Source organism: Heterodontus francisci, chromosome 37, assembly GCF_036365525.1.
Source record: "Heterodontus francisci isolate sHetFra1 chromosome 37, sHetFra1.hap1, whole genome shotgun sequence".
NCBI lineage: Eukaryota > Metazoa > Chordata > Chondrichthyes > Heterodontiformes > Heterodontidae > Heterodontus > Heterodontus francisci.
This window is the reverse complement of record NC_090407.1, coordinates 31,141,794-31,168,296: the sequence shown is the minus strand read 5'-3', so window position 1 is coordinate 31,168,296 and position 26,503 is coordinate 31,141,794. Positions and strand designations below refer to the sequence as shown.

Below are 26,503 nucleotides of genomic sequence, written 5' to 3'. Positions count from 1 at the left end.
GGTCTCCGTTCGATTCCTGGTGTGCATGGGCTTATTGCAGAAAACTGTCCTAACAGCGAGCTGCACTTTGAACTCCCCAAATATCCTGGACACTCTCTGTTATCTGGCACCTCTACCCCACAGCCTAACTTCTCCCTGCAGCCTGACTCCTCCCCCACCCCAGTCTGACTCCTCCCCCACCCCAGTCTGACTCCTGCTTTTGTTTCTCTTGAGCACTCAGTATTTCCTGTTTCCTAATTTTACTAATATTGTATCCTAAAGGCTTCTCAGAGCTATTAGCAAGAGAGACATCAAAAATGATTTACCAAACTCTGGATACAGAACCATTTTATAAAAAAAAGAGGATTCATAGAACATAGAACATAGAAAATACAGCACAGAACAGGCCCTTCGGCCCACGATGTTGTGCCGATCCTTTGTCCTCTGTCAAGGACAATTTAATCTATACCCCATCATTCTCCTTTATCCATATACCTATCTAAAAGCCGTTTGAAAGTCCCTAAAGTTTCTGACTCAACAACTTCCCCAGGCAAGGCATTCCATGCCCCGACCACTCTCTGGGTAAAGAACCTTCCCCTGACATCCCCCTTATATCTCCCACCCTTCACCTTAAATTTATGACCCCTTGTAACGCTTTGCTCCACCCGGGGAAAAAGTTTCTGACTGTCTACCCTATCTATTCCCCTGATCATCTTATAAACCTCTATCATGTCACCCCTCATCCTTCTCCGTTCTAATGAGAAGAGGCCTAGAATGTTCAGCCTTTCCTCGTAAGACTTATTCTCCATTCCAGGCAACATCCTGGTAAATCTCCTCTGCACCCTCTCCAAGGCTTCCACATCCTTCCTAAAATGAGGCGACCAGAACTGCACACAGTACTCCAAATGAGGCCTTACCAAGGTCCTGTACAGCTGCATCATCACCTCACGGCTCTTAAATTCAATCCCTCTGCTAATGAACGCTAACACCCCATATGCCTTCTTCACAGCCCTATCCACTTGAGTTGCAACTTTCAACGATCTATGCACATAGACCCCAAGGTCTCTCTGCTCCTCCACATGCCCAAGAACCCTACCGTTAACCCAGTATTTTGCATTCGTGTTTGTCCTTCCAAAATGGACGACCTCACACTTTTCAGGGTTAAACTCCATCTGCCACTTTTCAGCCCAGCACTGCAACCTATCCAAGTCCCTTTGCAGACGACAATAGCCCTCCTCGGTATCCACAACTCCACCAACCTTTGTATCATCTGCAAATTTACTGACCCACCCTTCGACTTCCTCATCCAAGTCGTTAATAAAAATCACAAACAGGAGAGGACCCAGAACTGATCCCTGTGGCACGCCACTGGTAACTGGGCTCCAGGCTGAGTATTTACCATCTAAGACCACTCTCTGCCTTCTATCAGTTAGCCAATTCTTAATCCAACTGGCCACATTCCCCACTATCCCATGCCTCCTGACTTTCTCCATAAGTCTACCATGGGGGACCTTATCAAATGCCTTACTAAAATCCATGTACACCACATCCACTGGTTTACCCTCATCCACTTGCTTGGTCACCTGCTCAAAGAATTCAATCAGGCTTGTGAGGCAAGACCTACCCCTCACAAAACCGTGCTGACTGTCCCGAATCAAGCAGTGTCTTTCCAGATGCTCAGAAATCCTATCCCTCAGCACCTTTTCCATCAACTTGCCTACCACCGAAGTAAGACTAACTGGCCTGTAATTCCCAGGGTTGTTCCTATTCCCTTTCTTGAACAGGGGCACAACATTTGCCACCCTCCAATCACCTGGTACCACCCCCGTCAACAGAGAAGATGAAAAGATCATTGCCAGCGGCTCTGCAATTTCATCCCTTGCTTCCCATAACATCCTTGGATATACCCCGTCAGGCCCGGGAGACTTGTCTATCTTCAAGTTATTCAAAAACCCCAACACATCTTCCCTCCTAACGAGCACTTCCTCGAGCTTACCAGTCTGTTTCACACCGTCCTCTTCAGTAATACACCCCTTCTCATTCGTAAATACCGAAGAGAAGTACTCATTCAAAACCTCACTTATCTCTTCCGGCTCAACACACAGTCTCCCGCTATTGTCCTTGACCGGACCTACGGTCCCCCTAGTCATCCTCATATTTCTGACATACGCGTAAAAGGCCTTGGGGTTTTCTTTTATCCTACCCGCCAAGCATTTTTCATGCCCTCTCTTAGCTCTCCTAATCCCTTTCTTCAGATCCTTCCTGGCCATCTTGTATCCCTCCAGAGCTATGCCTGTGCCCTTTTTCCTCAACCTTATATACGCATCCTTCTTCTTCCTAACAAGACTCTCAACCTCTCTTGTCAACCACGGTTCCCTCACATGACCATCCCTTCCCTGTCTGACAGGGACATGCTTATCAATGGCCCCTACTATCTGCTCCTTGAAAAAGTTCCACATTTCGACCGTGCCCTTCCCTGCCAGCATATGCTCCCAACTTATGCTCCTCAGTTCCTGCCTGACAGCATCATATCTACCCTTCCCCCAATTGTAAACCTTGCCCTGTTGCACATACCTATCCCTCTCCATTACCACAGTGAATGCTACAGAATTGTGATCACTATCTCCAAAGTGCTCGCCCACCAACAGCTCTATCACTTGCCCTGGTTCATTACCTAGTACCAAATCCAATATTGCCTCCCCTCTGGTCGGGCAGTCTACATACTGAGTCAGAAAAGCTTCCTGGACATACTGCACAAACACTACCCCATCCAAACTATTCGATCTAAAGAGTTGCCAATCAATATTTGGGAAGTTGAAATCCCCCATAATTACTACCCTGTGACTTCTGCTCCTTTCCAAAATCTGTTTCCCAATCTGCTCTTCCACCTCCCTGCTGCTATTGGGGGGCCGATAGAAAACTCCCATCAAGGTGACTGCTCCTTTCCTGTTCCTGACCTCAACCCACAGTGCCTCAGTCGGCAGATCCTCCTCGAAAATTCTTTCAGCAGTTGTTACACTATTTCTAACTAACAATGCCACCCCCCCACCTCTTTTACCACCATTCCTAATCTTATGAAAACATCTATAACCAGGTACCTCCAAGAACCATTCCTCCCCCTCACCTATCCACGTTTCAATGATGGCCACAACATCGTAGTCCCAAGTGCCCATCCACGCCTTCAATTCACAAAGATGATGCGTAAAAGTTGACATTTCACTCCTTAGTAAGCAACTACTTCAGAAGTGACAAAAAGTATGAAGGCAAGTTTGATAATATACCAACATAATAACTGGGTCACATGGGTTTTATAAAGAACATGAGCAAAAATTGGAATGACATAACTCCTGAATTCATGTTCTTTTTCCCCAGAGCGATGCAAAAGATCCACATGCTTCTGTTGGTTTAAGTTTCCGCTGTCGAGGGCTGTGGGGTGAATGCGTCTATGATATCGTAGCAGGTTACTGGACCTGTGATGCCCCAAACTCATTTATAGGGAATCTTCCCAGTAAGTCTTCTCTCCTAATCTTTCTAACCTTGTCAGTGTCCTATACTCTGGGCCTTGGCCCTTCACCTCAGTTGCTTGTGCAGGGGTTGGGCGGGGGTTCATTTAAAGGTAACCAAGTTTGAAAGTAACAGGCAGATTTCTATGAATATTGGAGATGTTAATCCTGTGTAGAATTTATTATCACCTTGTAGCGACTTCTTTGATTGTTAGTGTTTCATTACCATTTCCTACACAATTTCAGCAATTGTCATTATTTTCCCATTTATTTTTAAGTGGATTAATGTCTCTGCTAACATAGCACAATAAAGAATCACACAAACGTGTTAAGCATTTGTCTGCTGTATCATTAGCGGTCATTTGTAGCAATTTTGAAAACTCTCTGAGAAGCTTTTCTTTAAATGAAAAATAACCAATGAATACGTGCTCAGTGAGTAAAGGTACTGCACCACCCAGAGCAGGAAAATCCCAGGGTGGGCCCTAATCTATGTTGAGTTAATTGATCTGAGGTAGTTCATCAACACTTCCTGCCTGTACTGGGTGACAAGAAAGCGAAAAATTGCTCCGATCCCCAGCATGAACATTCTTCATCTCAATGTCTGCAAAATTTACACTTTTTTTTTTAAATATAAGAAAAACCATGAAGTCCCTTCCTATTATTCCTGACACACTAAATTCCTGATTCCAATTGTCCATTCAGAAGGGGCAGCTAATCAAAGGTATTTAAATCCCACAAAGTGAAGGGAGGTCAGAAAAGCTTGAGGGTCGAATCGGAGACTCTTGCTGGGAGGGTAGGTCTTTGGCATATCACTTGGTTGTGGAATGGGAACTGGTTCTCATGGACTGCTAACACGGCGATTGAAACTCTCCAGTACTTTGCCCAAGGAGCTATTCCTCATTGCTGAGCCAAGGCAGCAAATCTTGGCAGGTGATTAACTATGGGGCGGCAACCCTTATCCAGCCCTCATTTGGCCTCTGCACACAACGTGGCTCCCTGGGCACTGATCAGGAACAGACCTGGCTGGGTTTGTTTCTCCTCCCTGAGACGAATAGTCCCCACTATTTAAAATGGTATCATAACTCTATTTCCTGTGTGCATTCTGAGCATTGCTAGATCTCTATTCTCCTTAATCTCTTGGCCTTGTCTTTCTCTATTTTTCCTCCCTTTTCGCTGTATTTCTCCTCTCTCCAGAACCTAGCTGTGGGATAGGCAATTGTGTTGACCTGTAGCTATAGAGACAGGGCTACCCAGCAACCAGAGCAATAATGAAAGCCTCTATTACAACTATTGGACCTATTGCTTTAATAAAATATTCTCTCTCTCTCTCCTTTTGTCTCTCAGAGAAATGTACGAGAATGTCATGATTTACAGACATGGACATTGTCTGAGATCCCAGTCTTAAGGCAGGAGGACAAGGGATCACAGTCTTATGAATTAGTCCCCTGCTGAATAAGGGAGACTTGTCAGCCTGTCTATTGTGGTCCATAGTGCAAATTGGCAGAATGAAGTGGACACTGTAAAAGATGGGTTAATAAGTTCTGTGTTTGCAACTGACTAATTGTCTTCTGTTTGATTGTACTAGCCGATCTGGTCATTACCCGGGCCTTGGTAATTGCTACCAATGTTGCCTGTATTGTGGCCACGCTTGTCCTCATTAGTGGGATGAAATGTACCAAGTTTGTAAGTGACAGTGGGACAGAGAAAGACAAACTGAGCATCTGCGCTGGAACCATCTTCTTCTTTGGAGGTAGAGTTAATTGAATGCACAGTGCTTGACTTTCAAATGTATGAAACAGAACTGCAGGCAATGCTATAAATAGCCATGTACTCCGTACAATAATAGCCTACTAAGAGTGCCTGTGATGGCTTGAGTGGGTAAATTTGCCAGAAATAGGGAAGAAGCAACAATCATAGGGAGGGAGTTAATGGGTTGCAAGACCTGCAAAATCCTTATTCAAAAAATCCTGAACTTAATAGATATTATAAAAGATTATTTCAGAGAGGCAATGGAAAAACATCAGAAACACAAAAGAGTGTGCAAAAAAGCTAAGACAGTGACAAGGCTTTGGAAAGGCCTACACAGGAAAATAAGAGAAACCAGATATAAGAAGTCTGAAGTGAACGCAGAAAGACTTCCATTTATATAAGCTCCTTTCACAAGCTTAGGACGTCCCAAAGTGCTTTACAGCCAATCAAGTACTTTTGAAGAGTAGTCACTGCTGTAATGTAGAAATTGCTGGAAATACCGAGTAGGTCCATAAGTGAAACCCCTCCAGCACAATGCCTGTCCGAGAAACGTGTTCTAACAAACAATCAATCTGACTGGTCACCCATTTCCCCTCCACCCCCCCACCCACCAAGATGCTAACTAACCTACACCAGGAAAGTTCTGTGTTCAATCACTGGGAGACACTCACGACCCAGACTGGCAGCTGAATGGGTGAGATATTGGAAAGTATCTGATGCCCATTGAAACACATCCCAACAGGTGTCATTTCCTTCAGCAGGTGAAGGAAGAAAACTGAGTGGGAAAAATGGATGTGTTACAAAGCTTGAAGCATATAGAATATTGCTTTGGATTGTTTAATGTACAGCTTTCATTTTCCTTCCAAATAGGAATTGCAGGTGGCATTGGCGTGACTTGGTATGCAGCTGAGACAGTCATTAAGTACAAGTTTGAGGTAAGTTTTGAAAAGAATTACACTAGAAGCCATTCCGTACTTAATAGTGGTGGATGGCAGTTGTCAATACCCCAAGAAATTGCAAGTGGGCTTAGCGTGGAATTTCACAAGTTTGTCACTGGCAAAGGATTTTTATTTCAAGGCACCTTCATTCATGTATAAAGTTCTGAATTTCTGAACTTGGAAATAGGAGAGCTGCTGAAAGAAAGAAGCATTTGACTAGCCTTACATCCAAGTGTGGCTGCAGAGAAGGCAAAGTCTATGAGCACAATCAGACTTGCAGAATAAAGCCATCTCCTTATACGTGCCAAAATTCTGTGAAGGGCATCAGGTGGTGCAACACTCCCAGCTGGGATTGAGGCTGTAGTGGAGTATGGGAAAGAGACAGGGCTTATCCTCTGACCCATAGTCCAAGCAAGCATGGTCCATTGGTGGGTAGTGCAGGATTGGTGAACTTAACCTTTTGTGCCAGGTCAACCTAGATAGAGAAAGATTCTTCTACACTGTCCCAATAACATACCTCGACTGGCATTCAGAGCAGCATTTAGTGTGTATTTTTCTACTTCTTGAAGATTCCTTGAAGTTTATCTTACTAAGACTAGTGTTGAATAATGGGCAGTCTTGTGCTATAAATTCATGCCCACTGGCAACTGAGATGGAAACTGCCCAAACTCATTTTGCATTTCAGTTGCATGGGGCTAACGGGATATTTAGATGCTGTGGGGGGAGATTTGGCCCAGCTTCATTGGACTAGCTCAGATGGTTTGCCACTAAGATGAATGCAGAACTTACCCAATACGTTATCTTAAACACATCTTTAGTCCACTCTGTTTACATATTCTGTAGAATGTCTTGCCAAAATATCAGCTGACAGCGCTCCTTTAAGTTTCCCTTTGTTCATTGTGACAAAAACGGAAGTTTTTCCTCTGTGTTTGCATACCAATTGGCTTATTTATTCCTGGCCATAGTGTCGCAGGGTAAATTTTGATTTCTGTTAACAGTTCCTGCATGGTGCCGAATACAAATTTCAGTCCAGCAGGTCTAAAGGTCATTAATATGCAGATATAAATTAGTATTCTTATATCCCATTCCAATTGGATAATAGAGAATTTAATATGAAAGCAAAATACTGCAGATGCTGGAAATCTGAAATAAGAACAGAAAATGCTGGAAATACTCAGCAGGTCGGGCAGCATCTGTGGGGAAAGAAACAGAGTTAACATTTCAGGTCTGTGACCTACCGTCAGAATTTAATATGTTAATTGTTTAAATAGACACAGTCCTTGTTTTGAAGCTGCTGAATCTCCAGGAGTTCCTGGATTCATGTGTTTGAATGCTGTGAAATGGCAGCCTATCCTATGAAATCACAAGTGCTTCAGTTTGATGACTTTTATTCTGTACCCTCAAACTCCTGAAAGTCTGTCGGATCAAAGAACCAACATTTTTTGATGGAGGAGTTGGTGTTCATTATTTCCATGACAAACTTTTCTCTGCACCCACTTTACAGGTTAGCTTTGGGGTGCCTGGAATCACGTACGAGCTGGCCTATTCCTACTGGCTGGCCTCTATTGGAGTATTGTGCATGTGTCTCGCTGCAGTGCTCCTGGTTTCAACACAATGTACCAAAATCAACAGATCCAGCAAAAGGAAAAAGAGAAATCCCACATTTCTGTTTCTAACTGATCAGTACCGACACACCCTGCCATCAGCCTGTCCCACCATCGGAAAAACATATGTGTAAAAATAAGTCCGACAAGACTGAACTGTAACTAGGGCAGGCAGTTAGACAATTTAATGTGGAACTTGTGTTTATCTGACCACTGGTTAAGAAATAGTTCAGCGTAGCATATTTAGCATTCGGTTATCATACTGCAGCTTTGACTCTCCAATCTGGGAGCAAACCAGTTTTGGTAAGTGTGCATTTCCTTAATAAACTAACAAACTAGTTTGACTAACCAAATGCCAAAGTCTGTTTGAGTACAGTGCTGTAACCCAGAAGGATATATAGTATTAAACAAATATTGATCATGCTACATGTCCTTTGTGTTCTAGTTTTTTGGTTCTATATGAAAACATAATTTGCATATGTGCAGGATTGCACCGCGGCAGACATGTTGAAATAGAGTCTGCCAACCTGAAAGTTATTACTTTAGCACACTGATTAAATAGGTCTTTAACATCAAGGCAGCATTTGACAGTGTGGCATTAAGGAGCCCTAGTAAAATTGAAGTCAATAGCAATTTGGGGGACAACTCTCCGCTGGTTGGAGTCATACCTAGTGCAAAGGAAGGTGGTTGTGATGGTTTGAAGTCAATCATCTCAGTCCCAGGATATCACTGCAGGAATTCCTCGGGGTAGTGTCGTAGGCCTAATCATCTTCAGCTGCTTCATCAATGACCTTCCCTCCATTATAAGGTCAGAAGTGGGGATGTTTGGTGATGGTTACACAGTATTCAGTCCATTCACAACTCCTTAGCTAGTTCGGCACCCCATCCACCACCTTAAACATTCATACTCACCACCATCGTGCACTGTGGCTGCAGTTTGTACCATCTACAAGATGCACTGCAGTAACTCGCCAAAGCTTCTTTGACCTTCGCAATCTGTGACCTCTATCAACTAGAAGGACAAGGGCAGCAGGCACGTGGGAACATCACCACCTACAAGTTCCCCTCCAAGTCACACATCGTTCTGAGTCGGAACTATATCACCATTCCTTCATCGTTGCTGGGTCAAACTCCTGGAACTCCCTCCCTAACAGCACTGTGGGAGTTCCTTAAGATTAAATGAATTACCTCAGCCCTTAAATGCACTTCTCCCTCGATAAACACATAGATCCCCAAAAATCTAAAAGGTACCAATCTACACTCCTGCAAGCTGCATGCAATCAAATTGTATCTGCATGGGGGCTAGAAAGGTTAAATTTTTTTATGAGAGGTTGCATAGACTAGCCTTGTATTCCTTTGAGTTTATGTGTTTAAAATCATGAAAGGAGTTGATCAAGTAGATAGAAAGAAACTCTTCCCCCTGGTGGGGGAGTCCAGAACAAGGGGGCATAACCATAAATTTACAGCTAAACTGTTTAGAGGTGATGTTAGAAAACACTTCTTCGCACAACGGGTAGTAGAAATCTCTAATGCTCTCCCCTAAAAGTCAGTTGAGGCTAGGCTGATTATTAATCTCATATTTGAAATTGTCAAATTGTTAGGCAAGGGTATTCAGGATTATGGAGCCAAAACAGCTGGATGGAGTTGAGATAAAGACCAGCCATGATCTAATTGAGAAGTGGAACAGGCTCGAGGGGCTGAATGGCCTACCCCTGTTCCCCTGGCTTCACAAAATATGTACTGCAGATCACTCTTGAAAAATAATTTTAAAATTGCCTGTTTACATAGAATCATAGAACGATATAGCACAGAAGGAGACTATTTGATCCATCATGCCTATGCCAGCTCTTTGATAGAGTTATCTAATTAATTCCCCTCCCCTGCTCTTTCCCCATAGCACTGTAATTTTTTTTTTCCTTTCAAGTATTTATCTAATTCTCTTTTGCATCTTTACTGAAGGAATTCTTATGCAGAGGGAACCTCTTCAGCTGAGCAACTGATTAGAACAGTCTGCTCAATCCAAAATAATTGATATGAGTGTGAATAACATTGGAGTGTGAGTTGAGTGGATATGCTTTGAAAGGGAGAGCATATTATGCAGTGGCTGTATGTGAGTCTTTAAAAATGCATTTGCTTCCACAATGCTAGTTGGTGATTAACAGAGAGTCACTAGTGGGTATATGCATGGCCTGTTGTCACACTATGGTAGAGGCCACAAGATCTCAGGGTTCATTTCCAGGCCTGTGCTGTGTTGGCGGAACTCAGCTGAAGCAGCTGTAGCAGGAGGGCTCCAATTGGCAGCAACACTCCTAGACCAGGGAGTGGAAAAATCAGCCAGAGTTCCTAGTCTTGGTGGCCAGCTAGTGACCCCCTGCTGGAAATTGTGCCAGTTTGGACACTGCACAAGAACAGGACAGCACAGCTGCATGGACTATTATCTTCACAGTCCAGATTTACCACTTAGGTGAGGTACTGGAAGCCTATTGGTCCCTGTGGAACCATATACAAGGAAGAGTGAGCCTCACGCTCTGATGAGAGAGCAAGTTTTTAAAGAACAAGGCAAGTAGAATGTAGCATACGTTAGTCTGAAAGTGTAATTGTATGCAGTCCAGTAAAATCACATTCCAATAACACACACCATTTTAGTCATCATACCTTCAAAATTAACACTAATGCATTAGGAGTGCAGATCAAGACAACACACATAAATCCTGAACTTTAACCTTAGTATTTGAAATCTATCTTGGCCATTACATGCATATCTTAGGGAAAAAAATTGCAATAATCACATTCCATATCTGTCTGTATAGGAGACATGAAGTACACAACAAAATCAAAATAATATTTCACTTTCCAATCTATAACTCATTGCTTTGGTTTGTTCTACTTTTGTTGATGTGGCCTCTTTCACCTAATTAAGTCAACCACAGGTTCACAGAACATGGGTGAACCTGTTTGTCACACAGGTAAAGGAAGTCAAACAAGATACTTTCATAACTAAATTCCATGTAATAAGAGGATCGCCCAACATACTCTTTCCCACAGACTTCAGTCGGTAAATCTTGTCCGATATTCCGTTTGACAGTGTTTCTTTTTGTCACATTCCCAATCAGCATCTTCCTGGAAGACCATTCTCAAGAAGACTGCAAAATTTTGCAGAAAAGGCTGACCATATAAAGGTCTGTGCCTGTGATTTACTGAGATCTTTATTTCAACTGTGCTACTTCCCCACAGGAGAGAAAAAATATCTGCAGTTCAATTAAAATTACTGGTCCTATGGTCATAACACAGTCCTGTCTCTGCTGGAATAGCCCGGCTTCCCAAAAAGATCCCTTTCCTTTCTCCCACTGTTACAGCCAGTGAATAAACAGCCATGGTTGTGCCAGGAATGGAGGTCCAGAGGCACAGGAGCAGGTGTGCTATAGGCCACCAGTGAAAAAGCAGGAAGCCACAACTCCTCTTGTGCTGTATTCAGAATAGCACTGCAATAGAGGAACTGATTTATCCTATGGTCCATTAAGTAGATATTAGCCTGCTCTCACCCTGCACTTTCTGCACAGTTCTTTAAGTCATGGTTCCCAATCCGAAGGTAAACACGGGGTAGATATTTCCATGAAAACGTGTGATGAGGGACATATACAATGGAAGTAATCAGAAACATGTTATAAATACCTGTCAGTCGCTTGGTCTGAGAGCAGTAGCTGGCGATCTTCAGCACTACAGGGTCTGTTGTCCAGGATATAAATAATAGTCGGACAATTCTCATCTAACTACTCACAGCTGGGAAGGAATAAAAGGGCTGATTCCATGAACCGATACTTCCAGGGAATGCCTGGGTTCCTGAGATGTTTTCCCTGCGAGACTGCTTTCCAATGGAATTACAGAATTCGCCCCTTAAACCGCACGACAAGACAACCACAAGCAGGAAAACAATAGATTATTCAATGTCCTCCCCCCACTTCTGAAGGTTTTGACTTATGCTGGGGTAGGGTTCCACATTGCCAATCACCTTCCTGTGGACTCTTCCAAGAGGCTGATCGTTACATGAGCCCAGGCAGTGAATTTCCTCAAGTATTTGACAATGTGGCCAAGTCACCCTCTGTCTCTCTCTCACACATACACTTTACAGTAAGAGTAGATGGGTAGGGATTGAAAACAGAAACTCTGGCTGATTTTTCTCTCAATAGCTCAAGGGCACCAAGGCTAACTCCACTCTTAGCTGAAATCTGCCAATTGATTGGGGATTAGACTTAGAATCTTTCTGATATTTGTAGCTTAATATCACATCAGCTGGTGAATTACCCACTGAGCCATTGGGGGAAGTCATCAAATAATAGCTGAGGAAGAGAGAAGCGCCCACTAATGATGATGGATGAAGCCTCTCTCTCGAGAACATTAATTTTTTCTTGGATTAACACACAATAAGTAGATATCCAAACTTGATGTAATGTATCATTTACTCCCTGATTTACCTTCTCTTTTTCACTTTGAGAAATCCAAAGATTCCAAAAGCACAGAAATACCACTTCTTCGACATGTTCCTCATCATACTGTCAGCTACTCTAACTTATCTTTTCCCAGTGACTCAAAAAGCAATGGAACTTTTTAAACTTCCTGGCTCGTCCCTTCCTCCTAAAGTCTACAGGTTTTAAAAGACGAGTTTGATATTGTATAATTACCACTTACAGATTTACTTTATCCACCCTCCTACTGTTTTCAACCTTGACTGTATCCTCCACCTTGAGGCTTTGGCTTTTCATCCAGTTTTCACATTTTAAGAGAAAAATCTAAAAGTAATCTTTTAAAAACAGTATAGATTACCTAACAGTCAAGTCTTTGCCCTTGAGAATTAGGGGCACCAAGGTTCAAGCCACCCTTTATACCCCTTGGCAACAGTTTCCACGATATTTCTGCCTCATTACCTTACTTAAAATTCCATTGAGCAATTAGCATGTTCATTCATTCACAATTTACTTCAGGCACTACACAAATTTGAAATATGGAACTGGTTCACACTTTCCAAAGGTACATTTTATTCTTTTTGTCACGTGACACCAAGCTTTTGAGCACAACTGCACGTAAAGGATTTATTAAAACAATTTATTCCGCTAAATAGAAATTTGTGATTGCACTTGATTGTATTTAACTAAACTACATCTTTGCGATTCAGTGTACACAAAACAACAATTAGAAAGGATTAACAATTAAAACCAGCTGCAATATGTAGCCTTTCACCTTTTTTAAGGGTGCAATATTATGTCCTTTGACGGACAGGAGAAGCTGTTGCATTAAACTCTGGTACACAGTTCTAGAGGAGATGATTCTAGACTCGTGAGTCCATGGCGTACATTTTGCCAGTGGCTGTTCTTCCATATTGATAGAAGGATAAGTTGTATCGTGCAGTTCTCAAATCTATTTGAGGAAACAGAAACAAGTGTCATTCAGATGGGGTTTCTAAGAGTGTAAGGGTCAATTTTTCTCTGAAGCTATGCCAGTTCCCCGGCATGACTTCAAAAGGCATGGGCAGAAAATTGGGCAGAAAGCTATCCTGACTATTCACCCACACTTCCTGGAGTTCTCCCCAGAAGTCCTGTCAAATGTCAATGATTCCCTTTAAATAAAGACGGGCATATTGTAGCAAAGTGCCACTGTCATTGAGTATATGGTACGATACAACTCCCATCATTCATGCCACAGTAGTACTGGGCACTAGAAGTCTTAGAGTCATTTACAGCACAGAAGGAGGCTATTCAGCCCATTGAGTGCATGCTGGCTCTCCACGGAGCAAATATGGACCAATGTACATTTCTGGCATGCAGCACTGCTATGACATATGGGAGGAGGAAGTTAGACCATAAGGACATAGGATATCAGAGCAGGAGTAGGCCAATCGGCCCTTCGAGCCTGCTCTGCTAGTCAGTATGATTGTGGCTGATCTTCTACCTCAACTCCACCTTCCTGCACTATCCCCATATCCTTTAATTTCCTTAGTGTCCAAAAATCTATCAATCTCTGTCTTGAATATGCTCAATGACTGAGTGTCCACAGCCCTCAGGGGTAGAGAATTCCATAGATACACCTTTCAGTGAAGAAATTTCTCTTCATCTCAGTCCTAAATGGCCACCCCCTTTAAATTTTAAATGCCCCAACAAGAATTGAATCAACACCGGATTGTCAATGTTTTTTTTATCTTGACAAAGTCAATGCCTCAAAATTTAAACACTCTTAAACAAAAAGACTCCTCTTCAATTGCTCCAGAGGCAAAATTAGGCCACGCAGCTCAGCAAGATCCCAGGCTCAGTCATGGTCTGTGCTGAGTTTGCTAGTCTCAGTTGTGCAGGAGTTGCCCTCAGCACCCATGGCCTAGAGAGTTGGAAAAAAGCCAGAGTTCTTCTGATTGTTATCTAATTATTTTAAACCATGTGGGTGCTTGCATGTATGTGTGTGTGTCTGTAAAGCATCCGATTCCCCATGATTAAATAGCCTGTTGACAGTCACTGTCTAAGTTAACATAAGGAGATGATATCAAAGAGGTGGTGGTGCCTGAGGAACAAGGCTCAACACCTTAAATAGAGGAAGACAGATGATTATTGTGGAGGGAATAATTTTGGATTCAACTTACCTCTGAAAAGGTAAAGGCAACAGGTTAACATGATGGAAGCCAGGAAGCAGCCTGTCGACCCAGCCATTCCCAACCAGCAAGACCATCCGAATTCATACTGAATTCCTAAAAACACATTCTGCAGTACCAGTGTAGCTCTTTCCACGTACACATCCACGGCGTACCACACTGAACCAATCATACCTGGGATTCCTGCAAACATACAGTCACCATGTCAATGTATTCTATCTGACTGAGGGCTTCCCAAGTCAGGAGACAGATTTTGGATAAAGAGTCTGTAGCTGTCTTTCCAGTATACTCATCTTATCATCTTGCCATTACCAACCCTAATGTTTTTCCATTAACCACATATTATCTTTCTATTATCAATATTCTGTCTTCCTATCACCAACTATATTGTCATTCCATCTGGCTGTTTCTTAAATGAGTCCAGGTGCTGACCTCAACCACCCTCAATACAAATAGAATCCTAACAAGTTTAAAAATATAAAATTACTTCCCTTGGGTCCCTAGATACTACATATGCTAATGTTTGAGAATTAATTATATAGGCCTTTCTTCCCTATTTCCTTCCCTCTCTCCTGAAGATGGCAACTATTGCTGGATTATGGTTCCACAGCCTCTGACAATTCGCCCAAGAAACCATTTTTTATGTCCAACCCCCATCAGTGAAGCCTAAATTTTTTGATTGACATTTTAAATGCTCCAATCAGAAAAGCTAGGCTTCCGTGCTATCAGGCCTTGAACAGTTGAGAGCATCACAGCAAAACTCAGTCCTGCCCCTAGTCCACGGATCAGCAGCGAGAGAACCAGAAGTGGGAACTCTGGCTGACGTTACCACTCACTACCTGGAACATCGAAGCTAATTGTAACATATCTATAGCCTTAAACCAGCTCGGTGAGCACAGGCATTAGCAATAAAACTCAGGATCTTCCTGGTCTGCATTGCTTAGGTCCATAATCAGTTTTGTGCACAAGCCAACTGCACCATCAGGAGAAATCTTCAATTCCTTTATTGAGCGCCCTTTAAGAAATGTGTTACTAAATCAATGGAATAAGTCAGTCTTACCTCCTATCCCAAAAATGAAGCCAGCCATGTAACAGATCCTCAATTTGATCTGAGGTTCATCCCTTAGAATCTTCACACAGTCCAATCCAAAAATTAATATAATAAGTGCAAAGCCTGCCAGAATGTCTGCTGTAATCATTAGCGCTCGAGTGAGCACTATCTTAACTAGAAGAAAAGGAGAAGGCAAAGAAAGAAACTCACTTAATATACATATATTAGAAGTCACAAATGTATCAAGATAGAGTCCAATGAAGAGAGGCCCTCGGCCCTTTCGATTTCTTCTTTCCTGGATACCTACTGAGGATATTTTTCCATCATAGTAGTTTCTCAAATGAGTCCCATATCCTGGCTTCAATAAACCCTTCCCTTTATTTTAATTCATTCTCAGGATGTGGGCGTTGCTGTCAAGGCCAACATTTATTGCCCATTCTTAATTGTCCTGAAAAGGTGATGGGACAGTCTGAAGGTGCTTGTTGTGATTTGATACAGCTGAGTGGTTTGCTAGGCCACTTCTGAGGGGAGGTAAGCATCAGCCACCTCGGTGTGGGATTGAAGTCACATATAGCCAGGTTTCCTTCCCCAAAGGACATTAGTGAACCTGCTACGTCAAGAAATACAAGTTGTCAGCCTTGGAGCAATTTCACCTTCAAGTCAGAAGGTTAGATATTTAAGTTCCACACCAGAGGCTTAAGCACAGAATCTAGGCCAACACTTCAGTGCAGTACGAAGAGTGTGCTACACTAACAGAGGTGCCATCTTTCAGAAGAGGTGTTAAACCTTTCTTGTAGACATATAAGATCCCACGGTAATTTTTCAAAGAAGAGGAGCAGAGTTCTCCCACTATCCTAGCAATATTTATCCTTCAGCTGCTACCACAAAAATGATTATCTGGGCATTTATCTGATTGCTGTTTGTGGGATCCTGCTGTGCTCAAATTGGTTGCCATGTTTTCTACATTACAACAGTGGCTACACTTCAAAAGTCCTACATTGGCTGTAAAGCTCTTTGGGACATCCTGAGATCATGAAAAGTGCTATATAAATACAAGTTTGTTTGCTCCTAGCATCTGTCCTAAACATTCCCTGCATATCCCTGAGCCGTCTTAACCTGTTATCTCAATGGATTTAAAAGTATTACTTCAGGTTTACCTTCTCTACGCCGTTATATGAAAATGACTCTTTGGATGGGAGTTTGTTTTGTTGGTCATTTATGGTGAAATATTCCACAATTCTATATGTGTTTTTATTTGTACATTCAGCATAAAAATAAACATAAATCTCTGCTTTTCCTTATTTGGTAGGGAATCTTCTTTGTAGCATGTTAAAGATTGAGAGGTAGTTCTTGTTTTGATTAATGGACGTTTCACCTCTTAGACCATTGGGTCCACTGGGCAAATGAGGATAACAGGTATAGTTCTGATGAAAGGTCACAGACCTGAAAGGTTAACTCTGCTTGTCTCTCCACAGATGCTGCCAGGCCTGCTGAGTATTTCCAGCACGTTCTGTTTTTACTTCAGATTTCCAGCATCTGCAGTATTTTGCTTTTGTAAAATGTATGGGTGTTGATTTGGCCCACCTTAGCTCGGGCCCTTGTCAAAGCATCAGTTTGCTCCTGTATTATTGCTGATATTCTGCCTCAATAAGCTATCCATTCCCTGTATCAATCATTCTTCATGCAAAGAAGAACTTCTTGACATCATTCCTAAGCTTTTCCCCCATTTTCAAGCTGAGCCCTCAGAGGGTTTATCTGGAAGTGATGCTCTGGATTTATCTTTTCCCTACTGTTTAATATCTTTTACATATTCCTATTTTATTGCCCGGTCATTAAATTCCTCCATGGCCTTGCCACCCCATGCCCACTCCTCAACAACCACTCTAGTCCAACAACCTTCCTCTCCGCGAACTCTAAGTTTGTCTGACTTAGGCCTCTTGTGATACGCCCACCCTCACCCCACTATTAGCAGCCATGCCTTCATCCACATGGGTCCTCTGCCTCTCCACCTACTTCTCCTTGAAGGTCCCCCTTTTAAGTTATCTCTTTGACTAAGCTTTCATTCACCCTTTCTAATCCCATATTTGGCTCATGCTGGCATTTTCTTTCCATCATGTCTCTATGAAGCATCTAGGGCTGTTGTTTCTATTTAAGGGTGCTATCAAAATGCAAGTGATGGTTGTTATATACACCTATAAGATCCTTCTCAACTCCCTGTCAAGGATGCAGAGCCCTAAGTTCTCCATTCTTTCCTCAATATGGTAACATTAGCCTCATTCCAACTCACTTTACTGCCACCAGGGCTTAAATGGGATAAAAGTTTCCTTTTTCTGATCACTGGGAGGATCCAAAGTAAAAATGAGTTTGGGGCTGTCTCAACCTAATTTCTAATGGGTGTGAATCTATAACTGCCCAAAATTTGACTTCAACTGCACTAAACAGCACAAGTAACCAACAAGGTCATTGGCATGCAAGACTCCTTGATGCTGACACTAGGTACTGGTATCCAGGGAATGAGCTTTTCATTCTGGGGTTTAACTCCTTAGTCCACTGGTCAACCCGTTCACTTCAGATTTTTGTGTTCACTTTTTCAACACTCTTGTTAATAGTTGCATTAAAATAGCAGACAAAGAAATTTAACATGAATGGGTTAAGGCAAAGCTGTTCAATACCAGAGAGAATGGAACCCTTTTTATGAACGTTACAACGCAGCTTTTATACTACCTCTGTTATTGTTTGGAATCCAGGAGATCTATGAGCTGCCTCCCAGAGTTTAATCCGATCCCTTATTCCAGTGCTTGACATGCACACCTACAAAAATTTCCTGGGTGGGTCACAACATAGCAGGCTCTCAGTGTCTTTTCTCCATCTTTTTAAATGAATGCATTCATACCAGAGAGAAAGAAAGTGTATTTATACAACATTTTCAGGGCATCCCAAAGTGCTACACAGCCAACAAATTACCTTTGAAGTTTAGCCACAATTATAATGTAGGTTAATTTGCACACAGCAATGTCCCAACAATAGCAAATGAGATAAATGACTAGTTAATCTGTTATTTGATGCTGCTGATTAAGGGATGAATCTTGGTCAGGAAACTGGGAGAACTTTCTACTCTTCTTCAAATAGAACTGTGGGGTCTTTTACATCCAGCTGAACAACACCTCAATAGAAGTACAGCACCCCTGAAAACACAGCAGTCCCTGTGCCCCACAGATGTGTCACCTTGGATTGTAGACTCAAATCCTTAAGTGGGGATCGAACCCACAACTGCTTGACTCAGAAGTGAGAGCAGTATTAACCAAGCCAAACTGACACTCATTTGACATTGATGTGTGACTTTATTTTAAATGGGATAAAGCCTTCCTAACAATGGGAGATCGAACAAGCGCTTTAATCATTCATACATGAACTTGGCTGCCTGGGATTTCTGCCCTCATTTCCTTATCCCATTTTCTGAATAATTGCTATTGCTTTATCCCCTTTCAAAAGCTGCTAATATCACATAACCTTTGTTGAAAGGTATTAATTATGGAAATATAACGCCAAACAGTTCTGGCCACCACACTTTAGGAAGGATGTGAGAGTTCTTGAGAAGGCGCAGAAGAGATTTACCAGAATGGTTCCAGGGACGAAGGATCTTAGCTACAAGGTTAGGTTGGAGAAGCTGGGGTTGTTCTTGGAGCATAGGAGTTTGAGGGGAAATTTGATAGAGGTGTACAAGATTATGACAGGTTCAGATAAGATAGAAAAAGAAAAGCTGTTCCCATTAGCCAATCGTATAAGGGCTAGGGGACACAAATTTAAGGTTTTGCCCAAGAGATGTGGGGGGGTGGGGGGGTGTGAGGAAGAGCATTTTTATACAGCGAGTGGTAATGACCTGGAACTTGTTGCCTACAAGGGTGATGGAAGTGAAGACAATCAATGATTTCAAAAGGAAATTGGATGGGCACTTGAGGGAAATAAGCTTGCAGGAATACAGGGATGGAGCAGGGGGAATGGGACTGACTGGATTTCTCTACAGAGAGCTGGCATGGACTTGATTGCCTGAATGGCCGCCTTCTATGCCACAATAACTTTATAACTCTTCGACAATGGTTACCTGCAGCAGCTGGGATTATTTCACAATTTGAAGATCTCTCACAATCATGCAAAATTGCTCATTTTTCACAAACACTATAAATCCACAAAGAACAATTGCAATTCAGCCATTATGTTACCTGAGGACTTTCAATGTTCCCAAACACATTTCACATTTGTGAGGTGAACCCGAACTCCCCATCACTCTGGCCAATGAACAACTACTTCAGTGCAGTATACACCTGGCCTTCTGTAGCTACTTACGTGGATGTTCTGCTAATATGGAGTCATGTTGATCACATGTCCTGATCCCGTCCATGGAGTTCGTGACGCACTCCCACCACAAACCCCTGCATTTCTGACTGACCTGGGAATGTGAGTCAGAAAAAGAATTAAGATCATTTGTGTCTATCTGTACCAGTCAGTTCTCCATCAGGGCAGTTTGACCCTGTTTATTTCCCAATCACCTCTGCTCCAAGTATGGATGGGCATGTGTAGAGTGTTCCTCCATCCTACAGGGCAGTGTTGTCACACCTATAGTGGCCAGCGAGCTGGCCACAGCAGTCTGGCCACATCTATAATTACATTGAATTTACAATATGGAAACAGGCCATTCAGCCAGTGTTTATGTTCCACACGCGCATCCTCCCATTCTATTTACTTCATCTTACCCTATTAGCACAGCCTTCTATTTTTTGCACTGTCATATACTTATCTAACTTCCCCTTAATGGTCATCTCGCTGCAAGGAGAGTCTGGCTATGTCTATAAATGGTCATCTCAATGGCCAGCACAGTTTGGCCATGTCCATAATGGTCATCTTACTGCTCAGGGCAGTTTAGCCATGTCTATAATGGTCACCTCACTGACCAGGATAGTCTGGTCCACTAATTTCATTTACTGAAACAAAATAGTACACTATGTACAACCAATAAATCCTTACACGTGTGAAATTCTTACAAGGTTGAAATCACATCAAATATTTAATTGCGATGGTTCATTTTCTGATAATTTTGACGATCACCCTGGATCAATATTGGTGTTTTCTTTAAAAAAAACACGTGTGGCACTAAGCTTTACTGTGACATGGATGAGTTTATTAGTTCAGGACAACTGGACAGATTTTCAATAGAAAATAGTCTTTTCAGGTTTGATGTATTTCTGTGCTTCGAGTATTGACCGAGTCAGGTCCAAGAAGCAACTATCTCAATCTTTGAGCTTTCACTTGACTAGAAAAGAGCAGCTTTTGGAGACAATGAAGATGAAGAGATAATTTCATTGAGCTGTTTATGATTATTAATGGAATTGATGGTGTAGATCATAAGGTCATAAGAACTAGGAGCAGGAGTAGGCAATTCAGCCCCTCGAGCCTGCTCCGCCATTCAATACAAACATGGCTGATCTCATCTCGGCCTCAACTGCACTTTCCTGCCCATTCTCCATAACCCTTCAACGCATTACTAATTAAAAATCTGTCTATCTCCTCCTTAAATTTACTCAATGTTGCAACATCCACCGCGCTCTGGGGTAGTGAAATCCATAGACTCACGACCCTTTGAGAGAAGTAATTTCTCCTCATCTCTTTTAAATCTGCTACCCCTTATCCTAAAACTATGACCTCTCGTTCTAGATTGCCCCACAAGAGGAAACATCCTCTCTACGTCTACTTTATCAATCCCCTTAATCATCTTCTATACCTCTATATCTTATAGATACAGAGAAACTATTTCCTCTGGTGGGTGAGTCCAGAACATGGGAGCAGAACCTTAAAATTAGAGTTAGGCCGTTCAGGGAGGATGACAGAAAGCACTTCCTCGCACAAAGGGTCATGCAAATCTGGAGCTCTCTCCCCCAAAACGCTGTTGAGGCTGGGGCTGAATTGAAAATTTCAAAATTGAAACAGATTTTTGTTAGGCAAGGGTATTAAGGGTTAGGGAATCAAGACAAGTAGATGGAGTTAAGCTACAGATCAGCCAGGATCTTATTGAATGATGGAACAAGCTCGAGCAGCTGAACGGCCCACCCCTATTCCTATGCTCCTACATTCCAGTGTCTTGGAAAATGCTTCCATCTCAAAATGAAATGCAGGGAATGAGGAAGAAGATGCAAACAGGTATGAAAGTGATTAAAAGTTGGGCAAAACCCATGAAGGCTGAAAATCTGAAGTGTGATTAGAAAGTGTTAGAAATACAGAGAATGACAATCTGGTAAAGCGCTGAACATCAGCAACAATACCTTGCCTTTATATAGCACCTTTAGTGTGGTAAAATGTCCCAAGATACTTCACAGAAGCATTATAAAACTCTGAAGAGTTCAGAGGCACGCCCACATCTAAAGAGCTGAGAGAACGGGAGTGGGAGAAGAGTAGGAGGACAAGGACAGAGTGATGTGAGGGGGCATGCTGAACATTCACATTTGCCTAGTTGCTTGAACCTGATTATTTCGACACTAGTGGATTGTTCCTGGCAGGGGCAGGAGCCAATTCCATTGAAGTAATTTATTACTGTAATATTAGTGTTTGTTTCAGCACCACAGTGCATGAGCTCAAAACTTACAAAACTAGCCAGTCTAGGGAGGCAGTCATTTCTCTGGAGCGGCCAGTATATTAAGGGCTAATCTGTGTCCATTGTAGCCAATAAGGGCTGGTTGGGCCGAATGACTTGTTTTTGTGTTGCAGCTTCTACGAATTACATATTATTTTATCACTTCCTGTAGGAGAGGCTAAAATTCACATTGTAGATGAAAGATCTTGAGAACGGTGCTTTACGTTTGTGCTCTACGGCAATGCTTTGTTTGTCTTAGAAGAGAAGAATAGCACCTTTGCCTCTCAGCTCCCCACCCCCCCCCCAACTTCCTTGAAGCCACTAAGTCACACCAGTGTAATGGTCCACAGGCAGTGGCAGCTCACCTGTCCAAGTAACCATTCTTAATGTGTGAATTTACACCGTAAGCGGTCAGAAAGCTACTCTACCAGGGAAGGATCCAAACATAAAAACCTTCCAAAAGGGTGGCGCAGTGGCTAGCACCGCAGCCTCATAGGTCCAGGGACCCGGGTTTGGTTCTGGGTACTGCCTGTGCAGAGTTTGCAAGTTCTCCCTGTGACCGTGTGGGTTTTCTCCGGGTGCTCCGGTTTCCTCCCACATGCCAAAGACTTGCAGGTTGATAGGTAAATTGGCCATTGTAAAAAATTGCCCCTAGTGTAGGTAGGTGGTAGGAGAATTGAGGGAAGGTGGGGATGTGAGAAGGAAAAATAGGATTAGTATAAATGGGTGATTGATGGTTGGTACAGACTTGGTGGGCCGAAGGGCCTGTTTTGGTGTTGTATCTCTCTCTATGACTCTAGGAGTCACTGCTCATTAGGAGCACCAATCCTAACTAGTTTGCCCTCCAGGAGCTCTGAGGCCCAATTGGGCTGCAATCAACTAACTCAGTATAGGGCTGGAAGGACACCTTGATCCTTCTGGAACTCCATATGGCTTAGCACCACTACACCATCCACTGTTGAAACCTGGTGGTTCATTGAGGAAACCGAGCCTCTTTCTTTCACTCTTTTATGGAATTCTCCCTCCACCCTCCTCAAGTCACTTACAATCTCTAACTGAGAGGGTTGCTGGAAGACTTTCTCCAAGGCCTCTACCAGTGTCAGTTTTAAGCTAGCTGGAAGGAACAGGCTTGGGGCAGGGTAGAATTCCTTCCCCACCCCATCTCAAGTACTGGTCTCCCCTCACCACTTAATGATGACACTTTTGGGATTAAGGAGAACTCATCATGTGTGATGAGATGGTTAAAACTACAAGGGTGTGGTGGGGGGAGGGGTTCAACTGCTGGCTGTGGATTGTAGGAACCCCCGCTTACAATTTTCAAGAGGTGAATGCTAGTGCCCCTTTTCCAGGCATCGTGTGTTTCCTTAGTAGTGATCCTTAAAAGGGTAGGTGGGGTCTGCTCCGAAAAGGTAAGACTTTATTTTATTTAATTGTGTGGGGCCAAAAAGAGCATTCATGCTCCTCCTAGCCCCTCTTACTGTCGGCCTGTTCTTGCTTACCCTTCCCCTGCACCGTTATCTGCTCCCCCGCCCTTCCCCCACCACCCAACAGGCTCAACCTGCTGGCCAGCTCCTTGAAGAAGTTGACTTTTTTTCTCATCACCAGAGCTCCCCATTGGCGCCCGCAGCTTGTCGATATCTCCTGTACTTCAGCTCCTGAAATTGAACATCTCCGTCCTACATGACCAGCTTACAGGGCTTTAACAAGATGTGCCATCACAACACCCTTACCCAGGATATATTAATGGGGTTAGCACTGGCACGATGCTGGCAAACAGCCCATTAGTTGAGCATTTTAGTATAGTTTTATGGCAAAGGGCAAATGTTACACAATAAGTACAACTTGCGCCATCATCAGAACATATGTTAGGAACAAATAAAGGCCATTCAGCGCCTCTGGCATGTGCCAGCTCCTTAAGCAGTAAACAGGCTATTTTGTGAGGGTCAATCGTTTTGTTCTTGCAGCGTTCCAAATGCAAAAACATTAGCGGATAAATATTGAAGTCCTATTCAGCTCTTCTCAGTTCGTGAGATTAAAGCATAATATTGTTCTTTTTAACTCTCCAAGCCTTGTTCTCACATCCAATCCTACCAACCCCTAAGCTCACTCTCCACTGGGGTGAGAGGAATAGTCTGTAACTCCCTTACTGATGATCAAGAGCACTGATTTGCAGTTTTTGTGGATAAATGAATGGAATTGAGTTCGATCCTCAAAACACTAGTAAAATTCTGTAATCCAGTGTTATAAATGATGGAATTTCATTTATTCAGTCACCAGAAACCCAACAGGCCTAACTAAGGCAGTTGGAATTGTGTAATACACTCTCCCCAAAACACTGGTAAAAGTCCCGGAATCCCACATAATACATTATGGAACTTGATTTGTTCATTTTCCCTGAAAGTGGCCCTGCTTATGAAATTTCCATGGAATTCCAGCAATAACCTTCCAAGTGCAGGATTGTTACAGATGCCTTCACCACCACCTCCCCCAGCCCTGCAACTGCCCCAAACAGGAGTCACAGACACAGGTTTGATTCATAAATATGAATGACAAGAAGCAACCACAGATGCATGGCAATGAAGGACTGACTTTTCCACAAGAAAGATACAGAGGAGGAACACTCATCCCAGTCTAACTCATCCATCCTGACATAATCTGCAATGGCACTGTCATACCCACCGCATCTCATATAAAGAAAGAAATTGCCTTTAGATATCACCTTTCCCAACCTCAGAATGTCCCAAAACACAGCCAATTGGTTGCTTTTGAAGTGCAGTCACTGTTATAATGTAGGAACGGCGCCAACCTATTTGTGCACAGCAAGATCCCACAAATAGCAATGAAATAAATAACTAGATCATCCGTTTTAGGTATTGGCTGAGGGATAAATGCTGATCAGAACATCAAGGAGACTCCCCTGCTCTTCTTCAAAATAGTGGCACAGGGTCTTTTACATCCATCTGAGAGAGCAGAAGGAGCCTCGGTTTAATGTCACATCCAAACGACGGCACCTCTGACAGCACAGCACTCCCTCAGTACTGCACTGGAGTGTCAGCCTAGCTTATTGTGGCTCAAGTCTCTGGAGTTGGACTTGGACCCACAACCTTCTTACGCTCTGCAGTTCCCCCTCCCACCATACTATAGAAAATAGACCAGTTCCATAATACAAACAAAAGCCACCACGCAAAGCAAAGACCCTGGCAAGAAAATCAAGGGGTCTGGAGTTCCATTGCAGTCTTGGTGGGCAAGGGGAGGGGATTTCCAAAGCCAGTCATTGCTCACTTACCTCCAAACTATCATCAGCATTCACCATCCAACAATCTGTCCAGGTCGCCACAATCAAGAAAAAAGTTGACACAAAGGCCAAACTGAAGGACATAATTTGCAGCACGAAAATCATCTTCACCTTAGGCTGAAGCACTTGCGAGGAAAGAATGTTCAATGTCAGAACTTAGCAATAAAGATGAATGGATTCACACACAAAGGAAAGGCAGACTGCTCCCTTAATTCATTTAAGGTAAAATAAGATTTTTTTTAGAAAAAATAATTTGGAAGGAAAGGTTTGCTCAAACATTACCTCCACCCGACGCACTCAGCAATCATTGTAAATAATCGGCCACTTTCACAACTACAGAAACTAATTATTCTGACCTTTCTGTGCTCAGGGACCCGTAAAAATCAAATGTGCGACCGGAAATTTTGACTTGACAGCTGGTCAGAGCTGGAAAAATCCAGACAGCCCCTCACCCATTTCCTTTTCATTTGAATATTTATGCACTGTTTTGTGCTGTTTTAGCTTTCACTCATTGTAGTAGCTTTTTGATGATAAAATGTAACATTTCAACTCCTCAACTCACTCCAAAACATTCCATTATTTTCACCAATTTTCTTCCCCCAAGCCCTCCCATCCTATAGCCCCTGACTGGATTATGGCCCCAGATATAAGGGCAGCCACTGAGACCTCACCAAATGGTCACTCCTCATGACAGAGTCTACATATTACCAGTGGGAATTTGGGCCTAATTCTCGCCTCATCCATTGTCACCCCACTGACGCACACGGACACTTTCTTCACTAGGAGTGACTACAGTGAACAGGAACATGATCTCCTACTGTGGCACTCCTAATGATACCTTTGTTGAGAACAGCCAACTCAATACAAATCTTGGCCAGAATTTCACGAGAAGGTGCTGGCCCATCATTTGGAAAGCCAGAGGGTGATCCCACCTCCACCGGCCCTGGAAGCCACCACCGTATTTAATGGTTTTCAGGCAACTAATTACCAGGATGTCTGCCTCCAAGAGCTGCCGGCCAATCAGAGGGCCGGCAGTTCTTCAGTCCCAGCAGCACCACCAGAAGCGGTGGCCACTCCTGTTACTGCACCCAGCGAGATGAGGCACCATGGACACCGGCCTCAAAACAGATA

General features: G+C 43.0%; 2 protein-coding genes across 6 annotated transcripts in view; one reads left to right on the top strand and one right to left on the bottom strand.

Annotated features, from left to right (window-relative positions):
- LOC137352238 (CTD nuclear envelope phosphatase 1A) overlaps nt 1-8,186 on the top strand; it is a 43,502-nt gene extending 35,316 nt beyond the window's left edge. For 3 of the 4 annotated variants that reach the window (XM_068017484.1, XM_068017487.1, XM_068017486.1), the window contains exons 4-7: nt 3,352-3,487; nt 5,068-5,232; nt 6,102-6,166; nt 7,674-8,186. In XM_068017484.1, coding sequence (XP_067873585.1) covers nt 3,352-3,487; nt 5,068-5,232; nt 6,102-6,166; nt 7,674-7,907 — 600 coding nt within the window. In that variant the 3' untranslated portion in view covers nt 7,908-8,186. Of the gene's footprint in view, nt 1-3,351; nt 3,488-5,067; nt 5,233-6,101; nt 6,167-7,673 lie in introns of those variants that run through there. The other variant, XM_068017485.1, reaches the window with a different exon arrangement.
- A 2,199-nt stretch (nt 8,187-10,385) lies between these two features.
- Nucleotides 10,386-25,751, bottom strand: LOC137352237 (claudin-16-like). 2 transcript variants are annotated; one of them, XM_068017483.1, is made up of 6 exons: nt 25,655-25,751; nt 25,364-25,497; nt 19,800-19,902; nt 15,465-15,629; nt 14,396-14,587; nt 10,386-13,185 (listed from the first exon to the last, which is right to left on the bottom strand). In XM_068017483.1, the coding sequence occupies exons 2-6, from the start codon at nt 25,475-25,477 to the stop codon at nt 13,097-13,099; spliced, it is 663 nt and encodes a 220-aa protein (XP_067873584.1). In that variant the 5' UTR covers nt 25,478-25,497; nt 25,655-25,751; the 3' UTR covers nt 10,386-13,096. The 2 variants fall into 2 exon arrangements, with proteins under 2 accessions (XP_067873584.1, XP_067873583.1); XM_068017482.1 differs by having other exon boundaries at nt 25,364-25,693.
- Nucleotides 25,752-26,503: the final 752 nt, after the last annotated feature.

Coding starts and splice junctions, on each gene's coding strand:
- LOC137352237 (XM_068017483.1), bottom strand. CDS start 25,477: ATGATTTTCGTGCTGCAAATTATGTCCTTCAGTTTGGCCTTTGTGTCA. Junction 19,903..25,363: donor ATGCTGATGATAGTTTGGAG/GTAAGTGAGCAA, acceptor TCACATTCCCAG/GTCAGTCAGAAATGCAGGGG. Junction 14,588..15,464: donor CTTCATTTTTGGGATAGGAG/GTAAGACTGACT, acceptor GTATGTTTGCAG/GAATCCCAGGTATGATTGGT.